Raw genomic sequence first — 12,500 nt, forward strand, 5'->3', positions numbered from 1 at the left:
GTTCTAAAAAGTGCAAATATAACTTTTAAAATGTCAAATAAAAATGAAAGATTTTAAAACATCCATTCATCCATCCATTTTCTAACGCTTATTCCCTTCGAGGTCGCGTGGGGTGCCGGAGCCTATTTCAGCTGCATTCGGGCGGAAGGTGGAGTACACTCTGGACAAGTCGCCAACTCACCACAGGTCCAACACAGATAGACAGATAGGCGGTGGGAGGGGCCTATCTCCAGGTGTATGTCTTTGGCGGTGGGGGGGGCCTATCCCCAGGTGCATGTCTTTGGCGGTGGGAGGGGCCTATCCCCAGGTGCATATCTTTGGCGGTGGGAGGGGCCTATCCCCAGGTGCATATATTTGGAGGTGGGAGGGGCCTATCCTCAGGTGCATATCTTTGGCGGTGGGAGGGGCCTATCCTCAGGTGCATATCTTTGGCGGTGGGAGGGGGCCTATCCTCAGGTGCATATCTTTGGCAGTGGGAGGGGCCTATCCTCAGGTGCATGTCTTTGGTGGTGGGAATGGCTTATCCCCAGGTGCATGTCTTTGGAGGTGGGAGGGGCCTATCCCCAGGTGCATGTCTTTGGCGATGGGAGGGGCCTACCCCCAGGTGCATGTCTTTGGAGGTGGGAGGCGCCTATCCTCAGGTGCATGTCTTTGGCGGTGGGAGGGGCCTATCCCCAGGTGCATGTCTTTGGAGGTGGGAGGGGCCTATCCCCACGTACATGTCTTTGGTGGTGGGAGGGGCCTATCTCCAGGTGCATGTCTTTGGCAATGGGAGGGGCCTATCCCCAGGTGCATGTCTTTGGAGGTGGGAGGGGCCTATCCCCAGGTGCATGTCTTTGGAGGTGGGAGGGGCCTATCCTCAGGTGCATGTCTTTGGCGGTGGGAGGGGCCTATCCTCAGGTGCATGTCTTTGGCGGTGGGAGGGGCCTATCCCCAGGTGCATGTCTTTGGCGGTGGGAGGGGCCTATCCCCAGGTGCATGTCTTTGGAGGTGGGAGGGGCCTATCCCCAGGTGCATGATTTTGGCGGTGGGAGGGGCCTATCCTCAGGTGCAAGTCTTTGGCGGTGGGAGGGGCCTATCCCCAGGTGCATATATTTGGAGGTGGGAGGGGCCTATCCTCAGGTGCATATCTTTGGCGGTGGGAGGGGCCTATCCTCAGGTGCATATCTTTGGCGGTGGGAATGGCTTATCCCCAGGTGCATGTCTTTGGAGGTGGGAGGGGCCTATCCCCAGGTGCATGTCTTTGGCGATGGGAGGGGCCTACCCCCAGGTGCATGTCTTTGGAGGTGGGAGGGGCCTATCCTCAGGTGCATGTGTCTTTGGCGGTGGGAGGGGCCTATTCCCACGTGCATGTGTCTTTGGCGGTGGGAGGGGCCTATTCCCACGTACATGTCTTTGGTGGTGGGAGGGGCCTATCTCCAGGTGCATGTCTTTGGCAATAGGAGGGGCCTATCTCCAGGTGCATGTCTTTGGCAATGGGAGGGGCCTATCCCCAGGTGCATGTTTATGGAGGTGGGAGGGGCCTACCTCAGGTGCATGTCTTTGGAGGTGGGAGGGCCTATCCCCAGGTGCAAGGGGCCTATCCCAAGGTGCATGTCTTTGGCGATGGGAGGGGCCTATCCCTAGGCGCAAGGGGCCTATCCCAAGGTGCATGTCTTTGGCGATGGGAGGGGCCTATCCCCAGGTGCATGTCTTTGGAGGTGGGAGGGGCCTATCCTCAGGTGCATGTGTCTTTGGCGGTGGGAGGGGCCTATTCCCACGTACATGTTTTTGGTGGTGGGAGGGGCCTATCTCCAGGTGCATGTCTTTGGCAATGGGAGGGGCCTATCTCCAGGTGCATGTCTTTGGCAATGGGAGGGGCCTATCCCCAGGTGCATGTTTATGGAGGTGGGAGGGGCCTACCTCAGGTGCATGTCTTTGGAGGTGGGAGGGCCTATCCCCAGGTGCAAGGGGCCTATCCCAAGGTGCATGTCTTTGGCGATGGGAGGGGCCTATCCCCAGGTGCATGTCTTTGGCAATGGGAGGGGCCTATCTCCAGGTGCATGTCTTTGGCAATGGGAGGGGCCTATCCCCAGGTGCATGTTTATGGAGGTGGGAGGGGCCTACCTCAGGTGCATGTCTTTGGCGATGGGAGGGGCCTATCCCTAGGCGCAAGGGGCCTATCCCAAGGTGCATGTCTTTGGCGATGGGAGGGGCCTATCCCCAGGTGCATGTCTTTGGCGGTGGGAGGGGCCTATCCCCAGGTGCATGTCTTCGGAGGTGGGAGGAGCCTATCCCCGGGTGCATGTTTGTTTGTTTTTTTGGCGTTGGGAGGAAGCCGGAGTACCTACAAACTCCGCACAGAAAAATCCTAAGTCCTGGATTGAACTCAGGACTACTCAGGACCTTAACATTTGCATTTAAATTGGTGCAGAAAAACCCCCGTAAGCAAAGTGCGTCTTAGTTCCAGAGTGAAATTTACGGCCTGACAAACAGGACTTTGGCGGCGCTAACCGAGGAAACTGTGTCAGCTTCCAATTGAGACAGAAAAAGAGCAACAACAAAAAAAAAAAGCGCTCCTGACAGCGCGTGGAGTCAATCTGTCATGAAGACTTACGCTCCGGCCAGAATACCCGCCAGCAGCGAGTCCTTCGACGTCAGCGCGCACCAGGACTTTGGTAGCGACCAGGAAACTAATCCAGATGTGCGCGTCGCGGGCCCAGTCAGCACTCCCACAGCGTCCGCCGGGACGCGGGTTTCAAGGCGTGCCAGCTATTGTTATCCTCTTCCAGTAAGTGTACGCAAACGGTAACCTTCCGAAGTGGCCGGCTTGCTCCGAGGCGGAGTGTGCCCGAGGGGACCGTGAAGGCCCGAAAGCTGCAAAACAAATTAGGCCCCCAGCGGGAGAACTCTGCTGGTTTTCTCCCTCAGTTGGTTGGGTCTGACAGTGGCTTGGATGTGGCGAGTGATTGATGCTTTGTAGATACTGGCTGGGCTTACACAAGCAGCCGCGGCGCTCGCTAACGGACCTTGACGGGGCCCGCTGAGCGCTGACGTCTGACCTGGGATGAACCCCGGCCCGCCTCCCTTTCCCCTAAGACAACCTGCACTTACGGGTCTGAAGATGTGGATGTCCTGGTTGCGGGTGATCAGGTGGGCGTTCTTGGCAGTGCACGTGGCCGTTTCCAGCTTGTCTCCTGTTAGCATCCACACCTTCACAAAAACAAACATTTTGTTAGTTTTTTTTTTATATTTTACAACAGAGCAGTAACAAAAGCAATCTGCTGGGTCAGCATTAATAGCGCAGGAAAAAATTGATTGTAAACAACAGTATGAAAACCTTCCCATCAAAAGCAAGGTAAAGGGTTTCTTTCCTGCAGCGCTTCGTTGTTAAGGCCGCCTTAACAACAAAGAGCTACCGCCTAAACAAAAGTCTAAGATGAAGTGAATTATATTTATATAGCGCTTTTCTCTAGTGACTCAAAGCGCTTTTCATAGTGAAACCCAATATCCAAGTTACATTTAAACCAGTGTGGGTGGCACTGGGAGCAGGTGGGTAAAGTGTCTTGCTCAAGGACACAACGGCATTGACTAGGATGGCGGAAGCGGGAATCGAACCTGCAACTCTCAAGTTGCTGGCACGGCCACTCTACCAACCGAGCTAAACCGCCCCGATAGAAGTTGTGTCAAAGCGCTTTGAGTACCTTGAAGGTAGAAAAGCGCTATACAAGTACAACCCATTTATCATATATATATATATATATATATATCTTGATTGGATTATCCAGAGAATAGTGCTCAATACCGTGGTAGAGCGCAATATGTATGTGTGGGGAAAATCATACATATATATATATACATATATATACACACTAAAGTAAAAAAAAATTTAGGCAGTGGCTCTTTGTTGTTAAAGCGGTTACATACAACCACAACAACTCGCAACAGAGGGGGCTTTTGGGACCCCGCTTTCAGGGATGTTCTCCCGAAATGTGTTTGTCATTCTTGTTTGGTGTGGGTTCACAGTGTGGCGCATATTTGTAACAGTGTTAAACTTTGACTATGCCAAAGACTATAAAAAAATGGGACCTATTACCACCCTGCTTGACAATCAGCACCAAGGGTTGGCACCGCTGCTGCTCACTGCTCTCCTCACCTGATCAAGGGTGATGGGTCAAATGCAGATAATAATTTCGCCACACCTCGTGTGTGTGGCAAAAATTGGTACTTTAACTTTAATGTACGGCATAATTCTGGTTGTTCTTACTGACCTCGAAGCTATTTTATTTGGTACATGGTGTAATGATAAGTGTGACCAGTAGATGGCAGTCACACATGAGAGATACATGTAGACTGCAATATGATGGCGGTAAACAACACCAAAATTTAAATGTTCCATTGAACATTTTAGGCAGTGGCTCTTTGTTGTTAAGGCGATTACATACAACCACAACAACTCGCAACAGAGGGGGCTTTTGGGACCCCGCTTTCAGGGATGTTCTCCCGAAATGTGTTTGTCATTCTTGTTTGGTGTGGGTTCACAGTTTGGCGCATGTTTGTAACAGTGTTAAACTTTGACTATGCCAAAGACTATTTAAAAAAAATGGGACCTATTACCACCCTGCTTGACACTCAGCACCAAGGGTTGGAATTGGGGGTTAAATCACCAAAAATGATTCCCGGGCGCAGCCACCGCTGCTGCTCACTGCTCTCCTCACCTGATCAATGGTGACGGGTCAAATGCAGATAATAATTTCGCCACACCTCAGGTGTGCGTGGCAAAAATTGGTACTTTAATGTACGGCATAATTCTGGTTGTTCCTACTGACCTCGAAGCTATTTTATTTGGTACATGGTGTAATGATAAGTGTGACCAGTAGATGGCAGTCACACATGAGAGATACGTGTAGACTGCAATATGATGGCGGTGAACAACACCAAAATTTAAATGTTCCATTGAACATTTTAGGCGGTGGCTCTTTGTTGTTAAGGCGGTTACATACAACCACGACAACTCGCAACAGAGGGGGCTTTTGGGACATCGCTTTCAGGGATGTTTTCCTGAAATGTGTTTGTCATTCTTGTTTGGTGTGGGTTCACAGTTTTGCGCATATTTATAACAATGTTAAACTTGTTAATACAGCCTCCATCAGTGTGACCTGTATGGCTGTTGACCAAGTATGCGTTGCATTCACTTGTGTGTGTGAAAAGCTGTAGATATTAGATGACTGGGCCGTCACGCAAAGGCAGTGTCTTTAAGGTTTATTGGGGCTCTATACTCCTCCCTACGTCCGTGTACCACTCTGTACAGCGGCGTATTAAAAAGTCATAAATTTAACTTTTTTAATTACTTAAAAAAAATTAAGTAAATATAAAAAATATATCTAAAATATATATTTTTTTCTTTTTAAAGGGGAACATTATCAGCAGACCTATGTAAGCGTCAATATATACCTTGATGGTGCACAAAAAAGACCATATATTTTTTTAACCGATTTCCGAACTCTAAATGGGTGAATTTTGGCGAATTAAACGCCTTTCTGTTTATTGCTCTGGTGGCGATGACGTCAGAATGTGACGTCACCGAATTAATACAGCCGCCATTTTCATTTTCAACACATTACAAACACCAGGTCTGAGCTCTGTTATTTTCCGTTTTTTTCGACTATTTTGTGGAACCTTGGAGACATCATGCCTCGCGGGTGTGTTGTCGGAGGGTGTAACAACACTAACAGGGAGGGATTCAAGTTGCACCACTGGCCCGAAGATGCCAAAGTGTCTGCCGCCAGACCCCCATTGAATGTGCCAGAGTGTTTTCACATTTGACCGGTGATGACAGACATGGCACAGAGATGAATGGATAACCTGCAGATGCATTTGGAACGATATAGTCAACAAAATCACAAAGGTGAGTTTTGTTGTTGACTTATGTGTTAATCAGACATATTTGGTTGCGGCGTGACTGCCAGCTAATCGATGCTAACATGCTACGCTAATCGATGCTAACATGCTATTTACCGGCGATGACAGACATGGCACAGAGATGTATGGATAACCTGCAGATGCATTTGCAATGATAAAGTCAACGAAATCACAAAGGTGAGTTTTGTTGATGTTGACTTATGTGCTAATCAGACATATTTGGTCGCGGCGTGACTGCCAGCTAATCGATGCTATAATGCTACGCTAATCCATGCTAACATGCTATTTACCGGCGGTGCTAAAGCAGACATGGCACAGAGATGTATTTGCAACTATATTACGTTTCCTTCCACCCACATTTAATGCGAAAAAAACACTTACCAATCGACGGATTTAAGTTGCTCCATTATCACAAAATGCGAAAGTCCTGATCGTTTGGTCCGCACATTTTACCGGCGATGGTAACGCAGCTATTCGGCCATGCTACGGCTATGAATAGCGTCAATAGCTATTCGCTCAGTAGCTTCAGTTTCTTCTTCAATATTTTCATACTCCAACCATGTGTTTCAATACATGCGTAATCTGTTGAATCGCTTAAACCGCTGAAATCTGAGTCTGAATCCGAGCTAATGTCGCTATATCTTGCTGTGGTATTCCCATTGTTTGTTTACATTGGCAGCACTGTATGACGTCACAGGAAAATGGATAGTGGTTTCGAAGATAGCGAAAATAAGGCACTTTAAAGCTTTATTTAGGGATATTCCGGGACCGGTAAAATTTTGAAAAAAACTTCAAAAAACACAACAAGCCACTGGGAACTGATTTTTATTGTTTTTAACCCTTTTGAAATTGTGATAATGTTCCCCTTTAAATAAAATGACTAAAACAAGGGTATATTTCCGATGTTATTTCAAAAACCCCTGAATGATTTTTGTTTCAGAGATAAACATGAACAAATTATACATTTTGTGGTTTACTATTATTTATGTTTTTCCTACTTTAATTAGTTTTTATATTTGTAAAATAAAAACATTAAAAAATATATAAGAAAAATGCATTTGCACTAAGAAAGGCCTTACTGATTATGAATAAGTACTCTCTGCAGTTGAGTAAATAAGGGGTTAGTGCGTCTGCCTCACAATAAGAAGTTCCTGCAGTCCTGGGTTCAAATCCAGGCTTGGGATCTTTCTGTATGGAGTTTGCATGTTCTCCCCGTGAATGCGTGGGTTCCCTCCGGGTACTCCGGCTTCCTCCCACTTCCAAAGACATGCACCTGGGGATAGGTTGATTGGCAACACTAAATTGGCCCTAATGTGTGAATGTGAGTGTGAATGTTGTCTGTCTATCTGTGTTGGCCCTGCGATGAGGTGGCGACTTGTCCAGGGTGTACCCTGCTTTCCGCCCGATTGTAGCTGAGATAGGCGACCCCGAAAGGGAATAAGTGGTAGAAAATGGATGGATGGATGGATGATTAAAATGATTAAACTCTCTCATCTTGTGCTTTGTATCCTCTACTAGATTTGGAAGGGTCGTCTCACCTTGATGCCAGCATTGCGCAGGATCTCCAAGGTGGGTCTGACGTCGGCCTGCAGCTGGTCCTCCACGCCGGTCAAACACAGGAGCTCCATCTCCATCTCCAGACTCTCGATCACCGTGGCTACCTTGAGGGAGCGGTCGTGCACGCTCAGCTTGGCCTGGACGTAGCGTGCCTGGGGTGGATGGGGAGCGAGGGGAGGTATTAGCGAGACACACTGGGAAGGATAAAGGGAATTTCTTGGCGTAGCGGGCAGGCTGCAGAAGGAGGAATGTCAGCCCGATGATGAGCAGACATCAAAAACACATGCTGATGAACTGGCATGGAGCAGACGTGCAGGAACTCCATATGAAAAAGGAACATTATCACATCAAGCTACAGGTTTGGGCCATCAAACGGCCGCCAAAACTACGTCACAGAGTGTGTTCACGCCTGCCTTTCTGGCGCTGCTGCTTCTCCGGGGTCAATCGCCAATGAGATAACGCAAAAACAATCCGGCGGTGACTCATGCAGCAACACAAAGTGTGTGTGTGTGTGTGACTCACTGTTGCCCACCAGCTCAAACGCACACAATTACACACTTCAGTGCATGGAGCCTGCGGGGGAGCCACCTCGCCCTTCTAGAACAATGTGTGGGGGCAGCCGGGCGTGGCGGGGCTCGGGTTCAAAGGTTAGTCTCGTCACCCAGCGGCAAACTTATTTCATACAAACCCCGTTTCCATATGAGTTGGGAAATTGTGTTAAATGTAAATATAAATGGAATACAATGATTTACAAATCCTTTTCAACCCATATTCAGTTGAATATGCTACAAAGACAACATATTTGATGTTCAAACTGATAAACATTTTTTTTGTGCAAATAATCATTAACTTTAGAATTTGATGCCAGCAACACGTGACAAAGAAGTTGGGAAAGGTGGCAATAAATACTGATAAAGTTGAGAAATTACCATCAAACACTTATTTGGAACATCCCACAGGTGTGCAGGCTAATTGGGAACAGGTGGGTGCCATGATTGGGTATAAAAACAGCTTCCCAAAAAATGCTCAGTCTTTCACAAGAAAGGATGGGGCGAGGTACACCCCTTTGTCCACAACTGCGTGAGCAAATAGTCAAACAGTTTAAGAACAACGTTTCTCAAAGTGCAATTGCAAGAAATTTCGGGATTTCAACATCTACGCTCCATAATATCATCAAAAGCTTCAGAGAATCCGGAGAAATTACTCCACATAAGCAGCATGGCCGGAAACCAACATTGAGTGACCGTGACCTTCGATCCCTCAGACGGCACTGTATCAAAAACCGACATCAATCTCTAAAGGATATCACCACATGGGCTCAGGAACACATCAGAAAACCACTGTCACTAAATACAGTTTGTCGCTACATCTGTAAGTGCAAGTTAAAGCTCTACTATGCAAAGCGAAAGCCATTTATCAACAACATCCAGAATTGCCGCCGGCTTCTCTGGGCTCAAGATCATCTAAGATGGACTGATGCAAAGTGGAAAAGTGTTCTGTGGTCTGACAAGTCTACATTTCAAATTGTTTTTGGAAATATTCGACATTGTGTCATCCGGACCAAAGGGGAAGCGAACCATCCAGACTGTTATCGACGCAAAGTTGAAAAGCCAGCATCTGTGATGGTATGGGGGTGCATTAGTGCCCAAGGCATGGGTAACTTACACATCTGTGAAGGCACCATTAATGCTGAAAGGTACATACAGGTTTTGGAACAACATCCAAGCGCCGTCTTTTTCATGGACGCCCCTGCTTATTTCAGCAAGACAATGCCAAGCCACGTGTTACAACAGCGTGGCTTCGTAGAAAAAGAGTGCGGGTACTTTCCTGGCCCGCCTGCAGTCCAGACCTGTCTCCCATGGAAAATGTGTGGCTCATTATGAAGCATAAAATACAACTGCAGAGACCCCGGACTGTTGAACGACTGAAGCTCTACATAAAACAAGAATGGGAAAGAATTCCACTTTTATTTTCCCTCAGTTCCCAAACGTTTATTGAGTGTTGTTAAAAGAAAATGTGACGTAACACAGTGGTGAACATGCCCTTTCCCAACTACTTTGGCACGTGTTGCAGCCATGAAATTCTAATTTAATTATTATTTGCAAAAAAAATAAAGTTTATGAGTTTGAACATCAAATATGTTGTCTTTGTAGTGGATTCAATTGAATATGGGTTGAAAAGGATTTGCAAATCATTGTATTCCATTTATATTTACATCTAACACAATTTCCCAACTCATATGGAAACGGGGTTTGTAGTAGGACTGAACATCCTTTTGTTAAAATGGCTTATTGTGTGTTTTCAGCTGTAGTTCCCATGGTAACGGGAACAACCAATCCTGGTTGTGCTGTATAATTTCATATTTAGGTGCTATTTAGTCATTAGCATGTGACTCCAATACAGCACCCGCTAGTGGCCTGGCATGCACATTACAACCGCAAAGACAAACTGTTTCATTCGGATGAAGCCAGGACTTTTACCAAAACAAATTGTATTTTTTTCCCACTCTGGAGGTTAAAAAAAAAAAGTGGTAGTCATCATGATGATTGGCATTCGGCGGTCACACCCTTCGGAGGCGGTACCTTGGGATGCCATTTTGGGCTTGGCATAAAAATAGGCTCTAAAAAAAACTCTCAAAACCCAACATTTTACCGCAAGTTTATTTAACACAGGAGACAAAAACAACTTTATCTAAATCAAGCAACTTTTCGAAACCTCGTTGGATTTTGAAATATCGACAACAACAAACTATATTTGCGCTCAGGAGATCGCGGGGGAGTGAATGTAAGACCAGAGTGTAGGATGTGTAACCAATGCTGACAGAAGACAAAGACTTGAGACTTGCCTCAAAATCCTGATACTGCTCTTCAGTCAGGGACTTCTTGGAGACCACCAGGACCCGCAGACCTTCTCTGGCCATGTTGCCGCACTAAAAGAGGACAAAGTACTTTAAATGAAGAAAATACCGTAAACGCTCCAATTTTCGCCTCTGTTCAAGTAGATTAGTCTCCTACAAATTAGCGCCAGGCCAAAAAACATTGATAACTGCTGTGGCTGTAGGCAACCTACTGATAGGGATACAGGTGGGGGAAATGAAATTCTTATTTATAGAATCTGATATTGACTTAAAACATGTTCAAAAACATTTTGTAGAGCACATACGCACTTACCGTATTTTAAGACTATAAGGCGCACTAAAAATCCTCAAATTTTCTCAAATATTGACAGTGCGCCTTATAACCCTGGTGCACCTATACCAAAGACTATAAAAAAAAAGGGACCTCTTACCACCCTGCTTGACACTCAGCACCAAGGGTTGGAATTGGGGGTTAAATCACCAAAAATTATTCCCGGGCGCAGCCACCGCTGCTGCTCACTGCTCCCCTCACCTGATCAAGGGTGATGGGTCATATGCAGAGAATAATTTTGCCACACCTCATGTGTGTGTGGCAAAAATTGGTACTTTAACTTTAATGTACAGCATAATTCTGGTTGTTCTTACTGACCTCAAAGCTATTTTATTTGGTACATGGTGTAATGATAAGTGTGACCAGTAGATGGCAGTCAAACATAAGATACGTGTAGACTGCAATATGATGGTGGCAAACAACACCAAAATGTAAATGTTCCTTTGAGAATAAAGAACATTACACACGACGCTCAAAAATCTGTCGAAATGTTTTTAGTAGGACTTTGGTAAGCCATGAAACCGCACCACTTGATGGATTGTCGGCGCATTAAACATACGGGTATTATTATGGTGTGCGTATAAGGACCGCAAAATGGCACCTGTTGGCAGACATATTACCTGTCGTTTTGTTTCGCAATATTATGCAAAAACACATTTTCTTGCTTTCTGGTACCTGCTGATCTGTATTTAGGATCTGCATAAGTCCTGAAAAGCTTCTTTTTCTCTATCTTCTTGTTATGTGACATTCATCCCCCACTGTTGCCATTTCTAATATAAAGTAGTGTAAAGTTCTTACTTATATCTGTCAGTAAACTCGCCATGGAAACGCTAAAACATACCGGTGTAGTGAGTTTACATTATTCACCCAAGGAACTTTAGTTATTAGAGTTCCGGTCGGACGTTTTTTTCACGGTCTTTGTTGTTGCACTAGTGAGCCACGGATGAGGAGATGCTGTTCCGTTATTGATTGACGTAAAATCTGAAAGTCATTAAAACATTTAGCACCATCTTTTTGACACTTCTTCCACTCCCGTCCTTGCACGCTACACCGCTACAACAAAGATGACAGGGAGAAGACGCCGTTGAAGGTGAGCCACGTAAATAAGACCGCCCACAAAACGGTGCATCCTGAAGAGACTGTCAGAAAGTGACTTGAAGACTATCTGTAAAATATCATTTTGACCGAAAGAACCACCTTTACATGTTATGTAGAGTAGTGATTTTCAACCTTTTTTGAGCCGAGGCACATTTTTTGCGTTGACAAAATGCGGAGGCTCACCACCAGCAGAAATCATTAAACAACGGAACTCAGTTGACAGTAAAAAGTCGTTGTCGCAATTGTTGGATATGACTTTAAAGCATAACCAAGCATGCATCACTATAGCTCTTTTCTCAAAGTAGGTGTACTGTCACCACCTGTCACATCACCATGTGAATTATTTGGACTTTTTTGCTGTTTTCCTGCGTGTAGTGTTTTACTTCTCGTCTCGCGCTCCAATTTTGGTGGCTCTTTCTCTTTTTTGGGTATTTTCCCGTAGCAGTTTCACGTCTTCCTTTGAGCGATATTTCCCGAATCTACTTTTTTTTAGCAATCAAGAACATTTCAGTTGGTTTTATCCTTCTTCGTGGGGACATTGTCGATTGTCATCTCATGTTCGGATGTACATTGCGGACGCCATCTTTGCTCCACAGTAAGTCTTTGCTGTCGTCCAGCATTCTGTTTTTCTTTACTTTCTAGCCAGTTCAGTTTTAGTTTGGTTCTGTATAGCCTTCCCTAAGCTTCAATGCCTTTTCTTAGGGACACTCACCTTTTGTTTATTTTTGGTTTAAGAATTAGTGACCTTTTTACCTG

The 12,500-nt window shown here is 46.0% G+C and overlaps 1 protein-coding gene across 1 annotated transcript in view; it reads right to left on the minus strand.

The window, feature by feature from the left end:
- LOC133554197 (probable phospholipid-transporting ATPase IIA) overlaps positions 1–12,500 on the minus strand; it is a 102,274-nt gene that overhangs the window by 28,125 nt on the left and 61,649 nt on the right. The window contains exons 17-19 of the mRNA XM_061902653.1: positions 10,304–10,387; positions 7,440–7,610; positions 3,094–3,192 (exon numbers count right to left, since the gene is read on the minus strand). Of these exons, the coding sequence (XP_061758637.1) occupies positions 3,094–3,192; positions 7,440–7,610; positions 10,304–10,387 (354 nt within the window). The remainder of the gene's footprint in view (positions 1–3,093; positions 3,193–7,439; positions 7,611–10,303; positions 10,388–12,500) is intronic.

This window comes from Nerophis ophidion, linkage group LG06, assembly GCF_033978795.1.
Source record: "Nerophis ophidion isolate RoL-2023_Sa linkage group LG06, RoL_Noph_v1.0, whole genome shotgun sequence".
Classification (NCBI taxonomy): domain Eukaryota; kingdom Metazoa; phylum Chordata; class Actinopteri; order Syngnathiformes; family Syngnathidae; genus Nerophis; species Nerophis ophidion.